At 48.2% G+C, this 21,631-nt stretch overlaps 1 protein-coding gene across 1 annotated transcript in view; it reads right to left on the bottom strand.

Annotated features, from left to right (window-relative positions):
* Positions 1 to 11,562: 11,562 nt before the first annotated feature.
* The window catches only part of RASSF7 (Ras association domain family member 7), a 46,381-nt gene continuing 36,312 nt past the window's right edge, over positions 11,563 to 21,631 (bottom strand). Inside the window, exons 4-6 of the mRNA XM_077820159.1 lie at positions 16,424 to 16,592; positions 13,781 to 13,888; positions 11,563 to 11,594 (exon numbers count right to left, since the gene is read on the bottom strand). Coding sequence (XP_077676285.1) covers positions 11,563 to 11,594; positions 13,781 to 13,888; positions 16,424 to 16,592 — 309 coding nt within the window. The remainder of the gene's footprint in view (positions 11,595 to 13,780; positions 13,889 to 16,423; positions 16,593 to 21,631) is intronic.

Raw genomic sequence — 21,631 nt, 5'->3', positions numbered from 1 at the left:
TTGAAAAGGACAGCATCATCTACACTGTAGCACAATGGGTTTTCCCAGGGCATAAAATTTTAATTAGGAACAATCAGGCTGCCTTGAAATGGGAATTGCAAGCAGCAAAAGTCAAATCATCAATAAAATATTCAATGGCAAATTGTATTATTGACACAGCCTTAGAGCATGTAAGAGCTAAAAGGCAGAGAGAGCTGTGGCTAGTTAACCTAAGAGCTCTAGGTGCTGTTCAGTCTTGTTAGGTTAAATGCAGAAGGCATTAACTGGAAGCAAACGCTCACTTCAGGGAACATTGGCGTGGATTGGGGTTGTGCAGCAGTACTCCTCCAGCTATTACAGCAGAGGGGACGTTGGGCAGGGAAGCCCAGCTACCGAGAACTCCATAGACGACACACTTCAGGAGGGATTCTGGCACTTCAGCTCACTTACTGGAATGGTATGGGGTGGGGGTGGGGTGTGTGCGCACAGGATAGTGGGGAGACTGCCTGGATTACTCCTTCAGTCCAAGCCTCTATGCTCTGCAGCACAAAGGCACCAGGGTTAAACGGGAGATATTCGGCTAGAGCCAAGACTAGAAAATTCAGTTTGATCAGAACAAAGCTCAGAAACCTTCGCCCGGAACTCGGTATGCATGCCCTCCACGCAAACAGGTGCCAGGCCTGGGTAATGTATCCCCAGGGGAGGATTTCAGCGGTGCTAGCTACAAAAGGGTCAGGCTGAACTGCTCTGCATTCCCTCTTTCACACAGAGAACAGGCCAGTCGGAGCTGAGCGAGGAGGAGTGGATTGGCCGTTGGCTGCACAATTCTCCTGAACAGTGATGGTGTGAATTTGTGATTAGAGACCTTCACCTGAGAACAGCTAATGAGACTAGATTCTGTCTACATCAAATCAGAGTGTTTGGCTCCCTGTTACACATTTCAGTAACAGCTGATGTTCTGATAGGGCTCGAGGAAGCCCGAACTGCGGTAGAGAAAATGCTGTAAACAGCTTCCCTAAATCATAGAAGTGTCATGACATGATTGATATAGGTCATCACAGAGCCCTCTTGCACTGCAGGACCAGCCAGTCCATCCTAGTTGTACTACAGCCCTGGGTGGACTCCAGGGCTCCGCACTCGTATATGGTTCAGTCCCTCACTAACATTCACTCCAGGTACTAATTATGTCAGGGCCCTGCTTTCTGTACTGTAGCTGGTGAAGGTGTAACTCGCAGCCAGCAAAGCATTACTCCCAAGTGAACCCATTTCAAAGTGCTTTGGGAGATGAATTTAATAGGCATGGTTGCAATCAACACAACCTTGGTAAAGGAAGGAGGGGGCACAAAGTAATCTAAAAATCTTTGATTTGCAAAAGTAGCAGAGGAGAGCATGTCCATGTCTCTTTACTGTTGTCTAAACAGCGGGAACTGTGATACTGAAATCTGTATATAAGTTTGTCTAACGGTGGAGACGCTATTCAAGAATCAACTTGCAAACTACCACCATCAATAGAATCCTCCAGGGACATTAGCACAGTCTCACTCAGGGAGGGGAAGTTGGCGGGCACATTTTCTATTCCACTTGGCCTTACTCCTCTCTTTGTAATGGCAGATGACATTGTAAGACACAAGGAGGGTCATTCACCAAAGGCATTCATTACCTTGTTAAACTCAACTGCCTTTGCAGCGGCTGGACAACGGTTTATATGAGGCCCACAAAATCCCACTAGCAGCATCGCCGGAATCTAACACGATGTAGCTGGTAGCAGTGAAAATGTCACTTTAGCCTTCAAACTGCCTCTCTCCCCCTCTCCTCTCCACACCTACACTTACTCTGAGAGGACAATTCCAAGCATCTCACTTATGGGAGTAAGCAAAAGAGCACCTGATCAAGTGTTCCCATCATCCGAACTTGGACCCATCTTGCCCAGGAATGAAATAATCAGGCCTTTGACAGCCACATGCCTGCTGTAAGAGCGAAACACAGGAGCTGGGTAGTTCAACCAGCAATTAAATGGTTAACAATGTTTAAGAGATGACTCCACCAGCAGAGTTAGAAATGCTCTGATTCAGGGCAATGCAGCAGACTCTAGAGTCTTGGAGAATGCTGAGGTTCCATGCTGGTGGGGTTTTCTTAAAACCATCCCTATAAGTGACAGAGTTTCTTTTGCTAATCTGAATTGAAATACACTTGCCCCCTTTATGCAGTCCATGCACAGCCTAGCCAAGCAGGAGCCTTCGGACAGAGCACTACAAGTGAGCTGTTGAATGGAGGGTGAGGAAAAAGAGGACTTGTTTTTGCATATTGCAAAAACATGACTATACACCAGGGTCATTCACATTCAAGCAGGAGTCACAAGGGCTCTAACTTCCTGAGGACAAAAGGCACATAACTGAGAAATAGCTCGTTTATAAAAGAAGAAAGCTGGGTTGAGAAAACACTGGTTTGAAGCAGGGGTTGTGGGAAACCAGAGCGAAAGCAGCGCACTGCAGCCAGGCAGCTCATTTTTACTCTGGAAGAAAGCTAAATGTTAAGCCAAGTCCACCCCTTTTGGAGGGGATTCCCCCTCCCATACAGAATGGGTGTAGCCCATTGCTCAGATCAGCCTTGCGCGGGAGGCTCACTTATTCTCAAACACCCTCCTCTCCTTCATGAATGGGAAGAGTTCAGCTTCTGCCATGCAAAGCAGTGTGCTGGGCTGAGAACTTAAACCCATCTTGGATTTTATTTACGCTGCAGGCCCTGGGGCTTCTGTCTCTAACTGTTTCATAAACTTATCTCCCTGCTTGCCCCTCCTTTTCTGGCACATACTGCAGATCGGATGCCATGCTCCAGCAGTTTGCTTTCCAGCAGCATCTGCCTCCTTGGCTGATTACTCAATGGGTGGTGAGCTTTAGCTCTGTCCCACTCTTGGCCTGCTGCGCCCTTTCAACAAATTGCAATCATTAAGTTCCTTGGCTTACACAGCCATCCAGTCCCTGACCTATGCCACCCTACCTATTCATTCATAGGGATTTTGTGCAAGTGGCCTGGAGCAACTACTCAATCTGAAAATAGTACTGGCTCGAGAAGAACCTGGACACAAGCAGCAAGTCACTAGGAGAGAGCCAGCCTGTTTGCCATGGTAATCTGCATTTGGAAGGAAAGGGCCAAATTCCACCCTTAGAGCTGGCATGCATGCAAAACCTTCCACAAAAGTCAATCTAAGTTATGTGTGCATAGCAGAGGGCATGCTCCAGCAGCCACACGTGCAGAAACTCAGCATCTAAATACACAAACCCAGTGAGTCTCTGATACTGTGAAATAAAAAGTTTCTTTCCAATGCAGCCTGAGTGCTTCGAACACTGAATCTGCCTTAGGAGTTTCAGAGCATGTTGAACCTAAACTGAGAGGGTGGTCAGAAGAGAGCATGGGTAAAAATGACAACTCTCTACTCAATAGATCTGCTCCCGGTGTGGATTCAGTCACATCTGCTCAATTGACTGAATAATGTGATTTTGCTTATCACCATCAGCCCTGCAGAGTCACTACAGCTTCGGAGAGCTCATGGGTCAAAGGGAGATGTCCATTCATTCCAACTGCTGGCCCCAAAATTTGCCCCCTTCTAGGCCTGTGCAGGGACAGGGAAGAGGAGCATAGAAACACACAAAGACAAGATGAGCACAGTTTGGCCAACAGCATGCTTTTTAGGGGGGTAAGGACAGACGAGACAGAGCCTACTCCACCTTTCAGACCCCAACCTAGTTTCCCAACAGACCACAGCAAGCATGTGGTAAAGCAACATAAAGAAGGGCAGGGGATCTGCTATAAGTTTAGCAGTAGATATGTAACTAATGGATGGGATACAGACAGAACCAGCGGGAGCATGAGGGTCTGATGCTTTGCAATAAGCTGCAAGTATTGTAATGAACATCCAGTAGTTGATGGGGTTTGGTAGTTGGAAATTGAGACTACCTGGGTTCTAACTCCACAGGAACATACATCCCTAAGCATCTGTGCCTCAGGATTCCCACCGACAACACTTATTTCCCTCTCAGGGGCAGTGGTAACTTCTAAATTAAGCACTTGCAGAGCCTTGAGAGGAGGACCAGCTAAAGGGCTAAACGTTCTCATCAATTTGTATGGGGCTGGGTTCAGCTAAAAGCAAGAGAGGGGCTGTTCCCGAACCAAAGAGCAATTTTCAAACGTGCCTTAGGGATTTAGGAGCACAAACCCCATTGACAGTCCCAGGGAATTGTGCTTTGGAAGATTCCTCTCCACTTTCCCAGGTTAGAGATCTGATCTCCACAGCTGTAAGGCAGCATACCAGAGGAATTCCCCTCCCACGTCAATTGCAATCATCAAGCTAAAGGGAGCTTGTTTACTACAGTACAGCAGAGGCCTGTTTAGAATGGCAGCTGGAGCCCAGGGTTTATTAGCTAACCCTGACCACAGTTAGTCAGCCTGCCTTGGAGGAGGAAGTGAAGAGTGGTTAAAAGCAGCAAATTGCTCAGGACCCAGCCTGAACCATAGCTCCTTTTCCCCTTGGGGGCTCCATATAATGCTGCTTTTGTACCTGCCTGGCTGTTGGCCCCAGGTGTTCAGTCACTAACTGATCACATCTGGATTTGAGCCACTGCAGTCTAAAGCCACCCTCTAATCGGAGCCGTCCTATGCTACTTCTTTGCCTGTGCTGCCTGGAAGGATGGTGGGTATTTTGACACTAGCAGGACCCCATCTCTTGGGAGCAGAGAGCATGGCAGGGTACTTAGCTGTCACAGATACCTGCTGCAAGAGGAAAGGGAGGCGGTAGGGAAAGAAAGCAGCATGACAGATATAATTTAATGTGTTCCAATTAGAAATTCCAGTGAGGGAAAGGGTGTGGTGTCCTTGCACATAAGCCAACATTAGTCCAAGTCATGACAACACTAGTAAGCCCTTCCCCCTCCAAAAACACCCAGTTCCTTATGTGATCTCTTCCTTCAGGATTTCTCCAGGAATGGTCTATCACCCTTGCAGCTCTACCGGTGGGAGCACTGGTGTACACCAGGCACAGGTATTTCCATTGCATTGGCTAGACCCAATAACACAAACAGCCACCCCTGGCCTATAGTAATACTCCTCCCCCGCACTACTCCACTGAGAGCTCAGCCATGGGAGATCTGAAAACGGTCAGTGCAGATGCAGCCATGAAGGAGTTGCTCCAGCTGGTGCTAGCCCATCGCGCCACTTAGGGAGTTAGGGTTGTTTTCACACTTGAGCTATTGGCACCTTGGTTAAACCCGTGCTGGAGGAGGTCAGACTAGGTGAACACAATGGTCTCTGCTAGCCTCAAATTCTGTCTGTCTATGAAAAGGGGTTTAAAAAGTCAGAGGAAAGACACCTACAGCAAGCAGCCAACCCTAATCTACAGAAGGCAACGCGGGAAGCTACTATGTTTTGTTGTTACTAGAAAGCTTTTCTGCCATTACTACTTCCAGAAATCGTCCCTGCTGAGCACGAGGTGAGGGGATGATTTCCTGTGAAACAGGATGTTTTCCAGGTGGCAGCAGCTTGCTCCCAACACAGCAGTGAAGAGGTCACAGCTCTTGAGGAAGGGAAACAAAAAGTTCAAGTGACCCCATACTAGGCAGGTGGCCCAAAAAATACATTATAAAAATATTTTTAAAAAATTTCCAGGAAAAACTGAAAAGTTACAGAAAGCAATGGCAAAAGTTTCCCCAACTTTTTCCCTTATTTTTTGATCTGCTTTAGAAGATGAATGACCTTCTTTCATTTCTCTGCTTGTCTATTTTGCAAAAGACATAGTAAGATAGTGCATTAAAAAAAATTTTTTTTTAAAATCTCACAGTAATCAGTTCCAGACCATGTTAAAAGTGGCAATGAGACTTCACCCTAAAACTCTGAAAACATAAGGAATTTTTTTTTTGCCTGTGTGTGGGGGTGTCTGCACGCGCATGTTAAACGTGGGAGTTCAGTGTTTCTCTAGCAGCACCATGTCTGCAACCATGTGTACAAAGAGGTTTCCCAGTCCCTATAACAAACTCCATCCACTTGCAGAGCCAAGGCCAGAATGGATTCCAGGGGGGAAGGATAGCTCAGTGGTTTGAGCATTGGCCTGCTAAACCCAGGTTTGTGAGTTCAATCCTTGAGGGGGCCATTTAGGGATCTGGGGCCAAAATTGGGGATTGGTCCTGCTTTGAGCAGCAGGTTAGAGTAGATAACCTCCTGAGGTCCCTTCCAACCCTGAGATTCTATGAACTCCTAAACCCATCCCCCTCCATAGACCCCTCCCCTACATTCTCACTGAACTTGTGGCAGAAGACTCCCATTGAAATCACAGAGCCATGATTAAGCCCAAAGCTCTCACCAGAAGTTAACAACATTGCTTAATTACAACTTTTTGTTTTGTTGTTTTTTTATATAGCCAGTGGATGGATGAGTTGTTGGAGAGCTGCAGTTCAAAGGAATGTTTGAGGGGTTAAACAACATGCAGGTGTTGAACTAAAGGAAGGAAAACATTACACAAGTCAAAATTTCAAATCCATTACATTTTTTTTAAATAGCCTGCAACTCAAACAGGTTTGATGCTTCTTCAAATTTAGGGGAAATGTTCTCTCTCCTCTGCCTCAAGATAAAAGTTCCAGGGCAAACAGATTTTTAATCTCTGGTTCAGACAGTGCTAAAACAGGGCTTTATAATAGAAGTCTGTTTGCAATATACACCATAATCTGTCTCTTCCTCTGCTTTTCTCCCTGCTGCTGCTTAAACTGGGATTTAATAGCAAATGGGAATTTAACTGGGCTTGGGTCCCTGGAAAAATCCACACTTTGACCTGCAGATACGCATTTCAGTAGTCCATTAAATAGCAGTCAGTAATATAGTAAGCAATCAAGGTGTCTGCTGTGTTTTCTTTTGCTATACACATGACAATGTTTATTCTTCTAGTATATTTTGTCTGCAAATTTACTCTTCGGTTCCTTTAAAGTATAAACAAACCTATTTCTCGCCTACCTTGTGAAACAGGATGGCAGATGCATCTAACTGCCTCCAGCTTCAAACAAGCAGGATCTGATGGCAGGGCATCTGCAGTGAAAAGATCCTTTATTATAGACCTCACACTCCACCTTGGCCCAAGAGAGAGTTCAGATCTGCTGACTATTAATTCTTGCTCCAAGGCTTTGGTTCTCAGGCTTTCTGGATGGAGGATGAGCAGGCTCAGATCAGTATTAGTGGTCAGTTAGCAGGTCTGTGGATATTTAATGTGTGCACATGAGTGTGTGATTTTTTTTTTTTTAAAAAAATCAAACCTAGGGTAGCCAATTACATGTTTCCACTTTGCCTGATCACATTATGCCTAACCCACCCTGCATTCGTCATCTAATACCGTACTCTTCACTTCCTGTCCTAAAGCGTTATGCAGTATTAAAAAGCTGCCATGTTTCATCCCAGAGATGGCTGCTATTTCAGTGACGATTATCTTCGTCTCTTGTTTGTAAAGTACTTTAGGGGTTTTTAGAAAAGGCATCATGAGTGTAAAAATCATTTGCTCATAAAATACTTAAAGCTCTAATTCACTGCACATGTGAATGGCAAGAGGGGGATTATAAGGAAAAATGCTTACTTACCATGAAGATATCACTCCAATGTATATACATTGTCTTGGGGTTACAATTCTGGGCCTTGGCACTTCCAGTCAAATGGGGATTTGTCCCTTCATGGGTTCAGAGCAAGGGAAGATAAAGAACTCCCTGCCACTCTCAACACTTCTTCCTTCTACACAAGGCCTTACCTGCTGCCGTGGTCAACTCCATTATATTACATGCCCAGTGAGGCTGATGGGAAGAGTTAAGAGAGAACCACTGGGGTTGTGGAGGGGGAACAAAACACTCCTTCAGGTTAGGGTAATCTCACTGGAGATGCAGAGCACACCGGAAACCAGAGCCTAAAGGGCAGGGCAGGTCTGCAGCTCAGCTTCCCTCAATAGCGGACAATTAGGGAGCTAGGTGCATGGAAAGGCCAGAGTTTCAGATGAGTAAAGCACCATAATAGAATTCAATAACATTAATCAAACAAGGGGGGTTGGTATACAGAGTAGCTGGTATTCTCCAGCTCAACAGGAGGAACAGTAGGGTCATACTGGAGTACATGTGCATTAATATCAAACACAGCTGCCCTAAACCCTTCTATGGCCCAATTCCTGACAGCCAGCCATTGGGTGTTCAGGAGTTAGAGAAATGTTATAGTGGGTGTGTATTTATTCACACACAGAAGGATAAAGCATTGGACTAGGACTCAAAACATCTGAATTCAGTTCCCAGCTGTGCCACAGACTCTGGGACCTTGGGCAAGTCACTTAATCTCTGAGCCTCAGTTTCCCCATCTGTAAAATGGGGGTATTTTTTCTGCCTTGTTTGTTTTGTGTGGGATTTTCAGAAGCTCCTGAGTTAGAAGCACAAGCCCCATTGGAAGTCAGTGGGATTTATGCTCTTGTCTCTGAAGTGCTTTTGAAAATCCTTCCCTTCGAATGTAAACTGTTCAGGGCAGGGCTGGTCTTTCACTAAGAGTATGTCCAACACCTAGCACTGTGGGGCCTAGATCTTGGTTGCAGATGCTAGGAACTTGTAACAAATAATGTGTGCACGCGCGCTTCAGAATTCTCCAGTACGCTGCTTCTGCGGGGAAGATGGAAAGCAAGTGGGATAATTTTGTGAAGGGGAATATGAACAAGAAACCTGTGAAGGAAACATACATTTGTGGGAGAGCAAGAGAGGCCCCCACTAAGTGTCTGAAGTCACACACACACATACATTATGGAAATCGCTTGACACAAATCCTTTCTGTACGTTTATTTAAACCGGACAATGTTTGAGAACACAGGATACATTCATACATAGAAAGTGTTTTTACAAAGAACACAGCATCCAGGTCACATTTTTGTAGATAGGACTTTTGTAAAACAAAAATCAGGACTCTGGGGCCCTCTAGGTATGTCCAGTCCCATTCCCTAGACTTGCCCATTTCCAATTCACAATTAAAATACGGAAAAACCTGTTAGGACAGAGGGTTTTTTTTTTTAAAAAGAAATTTTTTACTGGCCATCAAGTAAAAACATTCAGCATGAAATGTTGGACAGCGTGTCCATCATTCCCCATATCACACAACCCAATAACGTGCACTTGTTAAAGAGCTTGTTCTGATGGAGGCTTGAGAACACTTTAAAAAACAGGATTATGGTGAGAAAAGTAACTCCCAAGATGTGCTCACCTGTTCCCAGTCTCTTGCAGTTCAAGCCTGTTTCATTTAGACAAACGTCACGTTTTTGCCTGTCAACCCTATCCAATTTGTACATTGAGTAAGATTTGAGAAAGCGGCTTGATTTTTAGAACTGGGAGGAACTCTCAATGAATCTCAGAGTGAATATTAATCCCAATGTCCTGTTTACAGTCTCTTTTCTGACCATCCCTGCTCCCCCTCCCCCCACATTGGAGAGTTTCAAGTTGAATGGTATCCATTCACACCTAGTAAAACAGGTCAGGGAAAGCTAAGCAGTTACTCAGCCCTGGAAAGCAGAGGTTTATAAAAACTGATGAATGAGCACTACAGAATGTTTGGAGTCAACTGCTCTCTCTGCTCCTGAAAGTCTCAGGCCAGCAACACAGCCTGCTGCTCACCCTGAGAGGAGAAACATAACACAGTGGTCATCTTTAGTTTGGGACGCATCTAGATCAGAAATGTTCCTAATGCAGTATGCATTAGAATGTATTTATTTGTTTTTTTAAAAGGAGGAAGGGCTATTTGGGTTCCATCCTTTGGAACTGTAAAGAGAACCCACAATGAAAGACCAGGCAGCAAGCTTCTAGGGGTAGGAACTATGTCATCTTACACCTGGTGCAGCACCTAGGGACCCTGATCTCAATTGGGGCCTATAGGTGCTACCATAATAAGTGCAGAATAGCAGCAAGAGGCTGTTTCCCTTCTACTCCTCTCCTTTTAGCTCATGTCTATTGTATGACATGAACAGCAGCCTGGTTCTGAACCAGAGCCTTTTCAAGGAGGAACATTTGGATTCTCTGCTGTGTATTTTAGGCCAATTAGGGCAGTGACAGCCGATGCTCAAGTCAGAGTAAGCCACCATCTGAATAAACTTGTTTGCCAGTGTAAGCAGTGAGCAGGCACAAGACAGCTGTCTTGACAAATGAGAGCGGCAAATACCTGACTAATGAACTACTCTTTTCAGTACTTCCATTAGGAAAAGGGTGAATGGCTGGAAATACTGGTTAATGGCAATAATACACATCACATTTTAGTATTGGGGACAACGGCCAAGACACTCCCCACAGAGCAAGCGTTCAACTTTCCTTTCCCCAGACCACAGCTCTCTCTGGATACAATCCAATCCTGGCTCAGATGTACAACTGGGCTTCTGCAATGTGGAACCAGGTGTAGACAGACCTTCTGCAGAGTTACAGGGCATGGTAGGTAGACATGCAACCTATTCAGCTGGCTGTAAGAGAGAGGCAGACATCTCTGGAGGAGTTATATGGGCGGAGGTTGAAGGACAATGAATCCCAAGTCAGGGTGAAACTACCTGTAGCAAAGATAGCCCTACTGGAAGCTTCATGCATATGCCAGTTTGCCATTCGATCATCAACATTTTTACCTCCATTTTTTCAATGACCTGAATGTGTTTTAGAAAGCAGGAGGGGTCCAGCATGTAAATACAAATATGAGAGTTGCGGTTCATTAGGAACTAGACGTCACTCCAGCTATTCCATTTCAACTCCTCTCTACTTTGCAAATGATGCTGTTGGAAGATGATGCACTTGGCACAAGACATCATCATCAGCCCCTCAGTCCCATTATACCACATCTGGAAAGTCTTTGCTGACTCTGTTCAGCATCAGGCAGAAGCTCCTAGTCATGCTTCTGCCTGGTCCAAAGAGCAACAGGTTGTACAATTTCTCCCCCAGATCAGACAAACCTGGCTTCCGCAGGACCACCAACCGAGTTCCCCATCTCCCAGGCAGCTGGATAGTTCCTTATGTTTCCCAATAAACATCCATTTTCCTCACGTTGGGTATTAACACGAGCGACCACAGGAGCGTCACAGTGCCTTATATGGGACACAGTCCTGGCTTCCATGGCTCCTTCATTGTACAGCAGTAGCACATAATATCCCCTGGGAAGTGAACATCAGAGCATGGCACAGAAGACCCACTATATGCTTTGAGTTTGTTTAGCCCAGACAAGTCTTGTATCCCTCATCAAAGGCAGTCCTTTGCTTTATCGACAAGGGTCTTTCGTCGTTTGAGGCATCTTATGAGGGCTACATGGATTCCCAGAAATATTAGCATCTTCATTTTTTGTTTTTAAAATAGATAAAGCATTTAAAAAAATACAACAGGTCTTTTTCATCCAAATGGGGTGGAATTGTTTTTGTTGTTATTTAAAACACATCAGTCTGTAAAAATACTTCGTATGGCCATCAACATCCATTCATGATACAAAGGAGTTAAAAAATATATATATATATGGAACATGGTTTTACTTATATACAGTTACACTTGCAAGGCAAATCACTCCTCCAGTGGCTGGGCCTTTCTACCTCCAGATGCTCTGCCTTGTTGATACGACTGCAAGACATACAAAAATAAACTAAGTGACCCCATCTTGGTGGGTTAGTGTTTTTAAGAAGAAAAGAAAAAAGGAAGATGTATGCTGCAACCATGCATTTGCAATATAAAATTATATCCTTCAATCTAAAGGGAGTGGAGATGAACCTACAGACACCAAGATGATTCCCTCTAGCGAAATGAGCAGATACAATATTCCAGGTCTGGTGTTTATGCTCTTAAAATGCTACAAGGGAGAATTACAGGCGGATCTTTGCTGTACCACTGGAGACAGGACTACGTGGAGAAATGCTCGTGTTATGCAGCATCTGTAAGTACTCAAGACAGTGTACACTGCTATGTGTTCTGATATTGACCCAATGTTATGGTCACTGTCTCTTAGGATGTTAAAAAGGGCAAATGTTTAGCAGAGAGGGGAAAGGGCCAAAGAAAAGATCAGCACAATTCACTTGCTTTTGCTAAAGAGAGCAGGCACCAAGAAGAAGGGTGCAGGTTAAATTAGCATAATTAACTGGACGGTTCCCAGGCTGGTTCTGGGGGAGGGGCAGAGATGCCACGGCCTGGTATAGAAAAGCACTGTTATGAAGAAGATCTGTGCAAAGTCATTCCTCTCCAGTGCCATAGGCTGGGTGGGAAGAAAGGGTCACCAGGTTTGGCATGCCCTGTGCAGCTCTTTGAAAGTGCTCCAGGGTTTCCTGGAGTTGACTGGGTAGGGCTAGATGCCAAGTTCCAAAGGGGGCTGCTGGGAAGAGCATGAAGATCTCCCTTGTCAAAGGTACAAATTTCTACCTCCCAATAACTAATTGGGCAATGCCTCTTCGTGCCCTCTCCCACCCCCGCCGCTCCAGCATGAACCAGCTGGAATGAGGAAGAAACACCACCCAGTGAAAATTCAGGCAACAGACACATCCCTATAGGGTTTTGTTCAAAGCCCACTGAGGTCAATGGAAAGCCTCCTGTTGACTTTGATGAGCTTTGGTCCAGGACCTAAATCCTCTCCTTTGCAGGTCTCCATTCCCCTCCACCAGGACCAGCAAGAGCAGCAGAAGGATGAAAAAATCACAATCAGTGGTGAAGAAAGGAGAGTGACTCAGAAGCGACCGCTTGGTCTGAGAAGGAAGGTGCTTTATTTGAAATGGATGGCATTGGGCGGTGGCACCTCTACCCCCTTGGCTAAGTGTCTCAGATGGATGGGTGGAGTTTGTAGCAGTCCTTTGGCCTGCGAGAGGGGACGGCGCATTACAGGGAGGTGGGGGCAGCTGCGGCTCTTTCCCCGTTGGTCGGGGCAGGATGCTGCACCAGGCCAACTGATCTGGCACAGCAATAACTTGATTCTCTGCAGAGAATCCAAAAAAACCAAGAGACACTCTCCAGGTGGGAGCTGTAACTGCTCTATGTTGGGATCTCCCACGGGACGTCTCCGGCAACTACCAGCACAGGGGCAGGGGATTTGCGAGTCCTTTTGGAAGTGCAATACATCATGGGAGTCTGGGTGCAGGCGAATGGGTTCCTGCATGTGCAGAGCAATGCCTGTCACTTGCTGGTGAGGAAGCTCTTAGTACTCAGCACACAACGTCCCAACCCAGTGAGTTTTTAAACAGGCTTGAACTAGCAGAGATGACCCTTTAGCTGAACAGCAAAGACAGGCTTCAGGAGCAAAGTCAACTGCAGCGCTTGCTATGGCAGCGAGCTTCTCCCTAGTGGTGGGACGCAGAGAAGGGGACGCTGCCAGGTATAAGCATCATGGTCACATTGGCACCTATTCGTAGCGCAGACATCACGCAGCAGGATGCCTTTAATGCATTATTTCACGCCACGCCACCATGGCCCCACAGCCCATCGTTTCAAGTAGTATGGCTGCCAGACCCCATCCCAGCCCTCACGCTCTGGTTGCCGCTTGCTAACTATTATTTAAGGGCCCTAACGCACAAGGATTTACGGTAGGCGCTGCAGGACAACCAAGCCTTTGCTGTTTTAGAGCAGCTATTCGTTTTGCAATCAAATACCAGAGAAAGGAGGAGAGAGCAGGAGAGAAAACACCGAACCGTCTGAGAGTTGGGTCACAGCCTCCTCCACGCAGGCGATAGCTGCCACCGTCGCAAGGAGACTAGACCTTTTGCAGGGCTGCTTGGCAAGATTGGGCATTAGGAGCACAACCGGGCTTAGGCCAGTTCAAACATACACACCCTCGGGGTTCAGGCTGGACACCAATGGGTTCTGAAGGTTCCGTGGATGGCCGAGGAACTGCTTGGCGCTTGGTCGAGGAGGAGAGTCTGTGCTGGGATGGAGAAGGCCTAGGGAGGAAAAACAAGTTCACGGTTCAGTGTAAAGCTGGATTTGTTTTGCTAGCACCCTTGGAACAGGTCAGTCCAGAGCTCCCCAGCAGGGACGCTCATGCAAAACATGTCCAGGGCCTGTGCCTGGACTCTTCCCAGTAATAAAGGGGGATCAGAAGGGGCTTCCCCTCTTCTAGATTACTGTGGAGAAAAGCCTACCCTGACTCCATTCTTGGGGATCCTCTTTCTAAACCACTCATATGGCTCAGAGCAGCCTTTAAAGGCTATGCTAAAGCAGCTTCTTTATGGCCCAGCAAGAAGGAGTGCTACTGGAAGAAGTGGCCAAACCTTTGTTCCATGTCCTTCCTCCACCACCCTCAACTCAGATCCCTGTGAATAATCCCCATCTCAAACACGTCTCTGTAGCCTTCCACACCCCACACACCAAGCGTTCTTTATAGCGCTGTGCCCGCTGCACAGGATCACGTCCTTCATACAGTGGGAGTTCTCAGCTTTGTGCTGCAGTCAAGGCAGGTTTTCCAGTCTAGATCTGGATCATCAGTACACACAACTCTCATCTGCTCCAGCATCCACAGTGCCAGTGGCGAGCGAACGCCTCCTCGGCTAAGATCTGGCAAGTTGTAGTGGAAGTTGCACGAATATATAACTCACAATGGACAGACTTTACACCAGCTCTTCCTGAACTGAATAGCATCAAATCCCCATGCGGCTGTGTTTCTCGCTTTGTTACAAACCATGTGTAATACTTTGAAAACTAGCTAGCATTTACGCTTCCTTCCCATCAGCAAAAGGGCTTTTCACACCGTCGCACTCATGTCTCTGCACTCAGCCTAGGAATCAAGAGCTCTTCTGATGTCATCTTCCCGTGTAAAGAGGCTGAACTGCTTTTAGGGATGAATGCAGCCACAACTCAGCTAAGATCACTGAAGGAAAGGACTCCCCACCCCACTTCCAAAGTTGCACGTGGCTGCGTGAAGAACCCATCTTTGGCTTGCAGTCCCAGCTCGGCCAGAACAGAGACGAGTTCCGTCTCTGTGCGTTAGGAGACACCAGACTGGTCTCTGGAATCGCAGGATGTTGAAAAGATACAGGGCCAGACCCTCAACTGGTGTCAACAGGCACAACTCTACCGCTGTCAGTGGAGCCGTACGGATTGACACCAGGGGAGGACTGGCCCCGCAGGACATACAGAGCCGTAACTGAACGGAAGCAGATTCCCAGCTAACTGTCACTGCTCCGTGTTCCTCTCCCCCTCCTGCCAGCTACCACAGCATTTGGAATTATGGGTCGGTTCAGTTTCTCAGCCACCTGCTTCTCCACCCAGACACGTACATTTAGTGAGGTCACACAGTCGTCCAGAATGCAGAGCGGCCAATTCAGACACGTGGGCTCCTGACCCAGAGCAGAGCTGCCAATGGCAACAGAGCCGTATGAGACCAGGGCCTCTCCCCACTTCAGCTCTTTCTTGCCTCCTGGCTGGGCACAAACAGCCTCTGCAGCACCACAGCGAGGAGAGGGCTCAAGTGTACCGTGTGCCTCTCCAGGGCTGGTCACTTCTGCCCAAAGGGGGTGGGAAGCCCCGGGACAATCACCTCAGGAGATGGGAACACCCCTCCACCCCAGACCCACGGGAAGGTGAACAGTCTCCTCTAGTCTCTGCTGCTAGAAGCCAGGAATTGGGTCTCTCTCTCACTCACCCTGTCCACCACACACATAATGGTGGATGCAGCGGGAGGCCCAGCCGCGGTCCTATCACCCACATTTGCTGACAGCTCCCACCGAGACACTACTGACAACATTTTCAATGCCCGTACCTACAGCACAGGCTCCTACAGCCATACCTAGGCCCTTAAGTAGAAGCAACCTGTCTTTCAGGGGGCAGAATAATCCCAGCACCCACTGAAGCTACTTCTGTTTTAATGCACCATGGTTTGAAAGTGTTGACATATGGACTGTCCCACAATCGCTCCCTCTAGGAAAGGAGTAGAAGGGGCGGGTACACAGGTAGCAAGCCAAACCCCCAAATCCAGCGTCTAACACTGCTCAAGGTCGTGAGTTACAGCAGCGCAGATCTGTCAGATCACACCAGACCTCTGGTCCTCCAGCCCCAATATCCTGCCGCTAGCAAGGCCTTATGCTCTATGCTCTAAAGGAAGATGAAAAACCCCACAATGCACTTAGCCATGGCGAGGACAATCTGTTCCCAGCCCACATGGCAGATGGGCTGACACTGAAGCAGGAGCCCTGGTGACCCTAATCTCAACACATGTAACAACAGAAGTATTTTGGTCGCGTCCATCCAGCTTTGATATTTTAACTACGTCCAAGCGGTGAAGGAACCAGACAGGAGGCAGTGGCGGGTAACAGAAGGAGAAAGCTACAGACACCTTGACAAGGAAATCTCAGGGAGATGACAACAGTTAGAATGGAGTTAGGAGGTTTTAAAAGCAGCATTTCAGCCCAGCATAGTGGCAGGTCTTAAAGCAAGCGCCCCTCTCCTTAAATAAATGAGTCTCCAAACTGCGTTCTGACCTCCGTTTCTCTGGCAGGCTGGCAGTTCGTGGTTAGTTTGATCCAGCTGGGGTTCATCCTCAGGTCTGGACTGCAAAACAGTCACTGTGGCTCCCGTCTGCTGAATAAACTGCTGCAAATTACATTGCCTCAGCTCCTTATTTAACTCCTCCAGCTCTTGATTCTGGGCCTGCAAAATACAGGGTGAACAGGATGAGCTCCACAGCCGTGCCTCATCTGCCGAGCAGAAAGGGTATCAATACAGTGGGACCTCCAGAGATGAAGCTGCCAGCAAGGCTCCTGATTCCCCTCCCCTTGCTCACCTTTCATCCTACTACCTCCTCCGAGTCCCTAAATCAAGAGACAGCAGGGCCACCAAGAGGGCAAACAACATCACTCCTCTCAATACCAAACACGCCAGCTTGTGCTGAGTGGCCACCACGTCTGTGCACTTCACACGCCCTCTTTTGGGCTGCACTAACACAATACTTCCAAAGCCCACAACGGAACCTGCCATCCTCCACCTGTGAGGTCAAACCTGACAACGACACAGAGAACCAGCATGGCCCGAGGTGATTTAGCCAGTTCTCGGAAGGCAACATTGCCGACTTTGCCTGCTGTTCATTTTTAAATGTAAATTAAAACTCAGATAGGGCACCCAGGCCAGAAAAAAAAACCAGTGAGTGCCACAGGGGCCGACGCACCAGCTGGCCACTTCTCCTACTGGGGCTCTTATCCAGCCGGGATAAAGGAGTCTATTCTGAGTCACCTCATCAGACTCACTGGAATGGGCCTTCTGCTACTTCCCCTACCTAGCAGGGCGTGTAATTCCAGCAACGTCCTTCCCACAAACTCCTTTTAGCCTCTTGACACACTATCCCACGGCACTCAAACTCAACTAGGCACCCTGTCACACTCGCTCTCCTTTCTCTCGCAAAGGGCAGACCCAGATAAAGACAGAGCATGCTTCCCAGCTGGCCAAGCATAGGCAGGCAGGGTTATTGCTCAAGGCTTCCTAGCAGGGTTCTGGTGGAGACGCCTGTCTGCAAAGAGATACAAACGCACGCTTTGAATTCATTGGGTGCCACATATTTGGAGCTCTGACTATATCCACCTCTACTTCCTCCTCCTCCTTCCAACTCATCTTTGCGAAACCCAGGAAGTATAGCAAAGCAGGTATCCTTGAGAGACCTCTCGTTTGGCTGCATCATAGTATCCAGATGACACAGAGGAACTATTCCTGAGAAGACGATGGAGCAGAGCTGGACAAAAAGAGACAGGATTTCCACCCCCGGGCAGAAGGGGCCACAGGAAACCAAGCTGGGTCCTGTCTACATTAGGGTTTGAAGAGCTTTGGTTACAAACCATGCTATGCACTACCAGAGTATAGTCTATAGCACTATCCTCATTAATACGTAGCTCTTATATAGCACTTTTCCTCAGTCGCTCTCAAAGCGCTTTACAAAGGAGGTCGGTATCCTTGTGGCTACAGCTAGCAGTCTGTGCACCAAGAATAGGGAAACCACACTACAGGAGCTTCAGCCCGGAGTTGCAGCTGGCACAGCGTCAGCTGCAATGCGAACGAGGTTTCAAGAGGCATCAGAATGGAATAGGGGTCATCTCAGGACAAGACTGGCACATTCAAACCTACTGACTCCATCTGCAGCCTGAATCAGTCACTCCACTTTCACACAGCCCGGCGGGAGAACAGAGTCGCCGGGAGGTAGTCTTAGGATTTCCTCCGAGATGAGGCAGCGCGGGGGGAAGGGGAAGGAGAATCAAACAGGATCCTCTCTCTGGTTACCCCACCGGCTGCTGGGCCCAAGTTAGAGAAACACCGGAGTGCAAAACTGCTTCAGTCACGGATGGTCAGTCACACACACATAATCACAAGTCAGTATTTAATCAGCGGGAATGCCAAGACAACATTCCCGTCGGAGGATATGGACTGAGGCTATGTCTACACTCGGAGCGCTTTACTGGGATCCCGCACTGGCAAAGTGCTCCGACACGTGGACGGAGCCATACCAGCAAAGCAGCACTTTGCGCTGGGATAATCAAACCAACCTTGAAGTAGGAATTTTGAGAATGGTCAGTTCTCCATATGTCCACAAGGTGGCACCAGTGTCTACTAAACAGAAAAGGAAGAAAAACTAAAGCCCTGTGCTTAGCGCTTCTATTTAAGTAAAGTATAAGCACAATTACAAAACAGGCTTTGCAGCTACCCGCTCGGAGCCACCCACGAACAAGCAAGATGCTCCGATGGCTGCAAATGTAAGCTTCCCTAGCGAGGGGTGACTAATGCTGCTCTGTCCCGGGGGAGGCTGGGGAAGAAGTGTTTACGTTAAATCAGGCAGGGGTTAGGTGAACACAAGAGACTGGGAAACGGGGGCAACGTCACCTGTAACAGGCATCATACTAGAGCTGCCCTGCTTTTCTAGGGAGTTCAGGAGGGGTGAGAGCCTTTTTACACCAACAGGAACAAAGACATTACCCCCCAGCCCACCTATTCACCCAGACCCCAGAATCCACCCAGCCCAGCACCCTTGCGCCACCAGCAAGCCAGAGGGGCTGCCGAGTTGTTCCAAGCCAAACATACGCCCAGCTCCCATGCTGCTCTCCTAGCCCAGCATCACTGTTCACACCCTGCTCTCTCCCTCCCTGTTGCATGGAGTGACTGCTGTCCTGCTCCCGCTCCAGGCTTTTGGCCAGAAGGAGTCTGTTAGGGCACTGCGTTTCCAATGAGAAATGCGAGCTGGTTGCCATCCGGATCTCCCACTGGAGGTAGCATGGCCCAGGAGTCCGGACTGAGGCTCAGGACGGCTGGGTTCTGCCACTGACCTTGGGTAAATCACTTCCCCTCTCTGCACCTGGTTCCTGTTCCATAGAGTTTGTCATCTTAGAGGTGGGGATTGTCCCTCTCTCTCCCCTAGTCCCCGCTCTGAGCTGGGGCCTCCAGGGGTGTCTACACTGCGGTAAGACTCCCAGGGCTGGTCCGTGTCAGCTGTCTTGGGCTTGAAGGGCTGTATAATTGTAGTATAACATTTGGGCTCAGGCTGGAGCCCACACATCTACCCTCCAGTTTTCTAGCCCTGCAGCCTGAGCCCCACCAGCAGACCGGGGCCAGGCGCACGTGTTTTATTGCAGTGTAGACACAGCTGAAGTGGTGCTGTCCTACAGCTAACAGCAACTTCCATTTTACTGGCAAACAAGTGCCAAGTGGCTGTGCAGGGGCTTGGGACGTTTCAGATGTAGCCTCCTCTGGTTAGTGTGCACAGGTCCTCGTCAATTCCACCCCCAGCACCTTATGCCACAAGCAGAGCGCAAGAGCAGCACCGGTCAGAGGAGAGTTCCTGGGGAGGCTGGATGCCAGCCGCACCTGCTACCTTGGTTTATTCCTTCCTAAAGCCAGAAGAGCAGAAGCCTTTACACCACTGGGTGGCTGTGAGGAGAGGCTGGGGATTGCTGTTAGCGAGGCAGCACATTTGGCTTCTGGCTCTTTTCACAGGCAACGAAGACAAAAGAGGGCAAGATCTGGTCTACACAGGGTCTGATCTCCAATTTAAATAGCACGAGGAAGCCAGATCAAGAGCATGTCTACACTACAGCGCCACGGCCGTGCTGCTGTAGCACCAGACTGTGGACGCCTCCTACATCAGTGGAAGTGGTTTTTCCGTCAGTGTAGGCGATTCACCTCTGTGAGAGGTGGTATCTAGGTCAATGGGAGAATCCTTCCGTCAACCTCACTGCGCCTGCAATGGGAGGGGGGTGTGTGTTTGTGTGTGTGAGGTCGACCTAAACATCACGCTCTGTGAAACAGTTTTCACAGCCTGGAGCAACACAGCTAGGTCGCTCCATTTTTAGGTGTAGACCAGGCCTTCGTGCTAAGCGACTCCCTCTGGGTGTGAGAAACTGTCCAGAAACACTAGGCCCAGGTGCACCCCCATGACAGCTGCCAGGGTAGCTTTCAGTCAGTCCCACAGGTTTTCCAGACACACGAGGAGAAAGATGCCATTTCTTGTACCTGCTATTTTAAAAGGGGCTGGTGGGCAAGGCAATTCTCTGATCTCTGCTCTTCTGCATTTTCTCCCTCCCACCCCACAGTCCTTGAAGAAGATTACACAATGAGCGAATTAACCTGAAGCTCTAGCTCACTGTAGCAACTGCTGTCCATACGGGACTCAGGTGTAGTGAGTTTTCCTCTCAGGACTTGTGATCCTCACTTGGGGTGGGGGCAGGGAGAGCAGGCTGAAGAGAAGGAAAAAGGGCCCCTTGCTTTGCCCTGAGATTCATAAAATCTTCCTGGGTTTAAAGTTTTTAAGAGGAATGATGTTTCCCTCCCGTCTTCCCTGTTGCATTGCTACAGCCATTGAAAAGCCCGCAGCACCCTAGGACCGGCTGCGTAAGTGCTCCCTGGAGGGATGTCCCGGATACCACAGTCTGGGGAAGGACAAGTGCGCCCCTCAAGCACCAAGATGTGTGGCTGGAAAGCACCATAGAGTGTTCCCTGTGCAGATCCCACTCCTAGCCTGAGCAGGCACGACCCAGCACCATGAAGCCAATGCTGCTCCAAAGAGCCACACTCGAATGAGCACTCTCCAGCGTGGACATAGATTCATAGATATTTAGGTCAGAAGGGACCATTATGATCATCCAGTCTGACCTCCTGCACAACGCAGGCCACCGAATTTCACCCACGACTCCTGCAAAAAAACCTCTCACCTGTGTCTGTGCTATTGAAGTCCTCAAATCGTGGTTTAAAGACTTCAAGGAGCAGAGAATCCTCCAGCAAGTGACCCGTGCCCCATGCTACAGAGGAAGGCGAAAAACCTCCAGGGCCTCTTCCAATCTACTCTGGAGGAAAATGCCTTCCTGACCCCAAATATGGCGATCAGCTAAACCCTGAGCATATGGGCAAGATTCATCAGCCAGATACTACAGAAAATTCTTTCCTGGGTAACTCAGATCCCACCCCATCTAATATCCCATCATATGTTATCCCATCATACCATCTCCTCCATAAACTTAACGAGTTTAATCTTAAAGCCAGATAGATCTTTTGCCCCCACTGCTTCCCTTGGAAGGCTGTTCCAAAACTTCACTCCTCTAATGGTTAGAAACCTTCGTCTAATTTCTAGTCTAAATTTGCTGGTGGCCAGTTTATGTCCATTTGCTCGTGCCACATTGGTACTGAGCTTAAAAAATTCCTCTCCCTCTCCGGTATTTATT

Source organism: Eretmochelys imbricata, chromosome 6, assembly GCF_965152235.1.
Source record: "Eretmochelys imbricata isolate rEreImb1 chromosome 6, rEreImb1.hap1, whole genome shotgun sequence".
In the NCBI taxonomy this organism is placed as follows: domain Eukaryota; kingdom Metazoa; phylum Chordata; order Testudines; family Cheloniidae; genus Eretmochelys; species Eretmochelys imbricata.
Note: the sequence above shows the minus strand (reverse complement) of the source record. Positions and strands in the feature narration are given on the sequence as shown.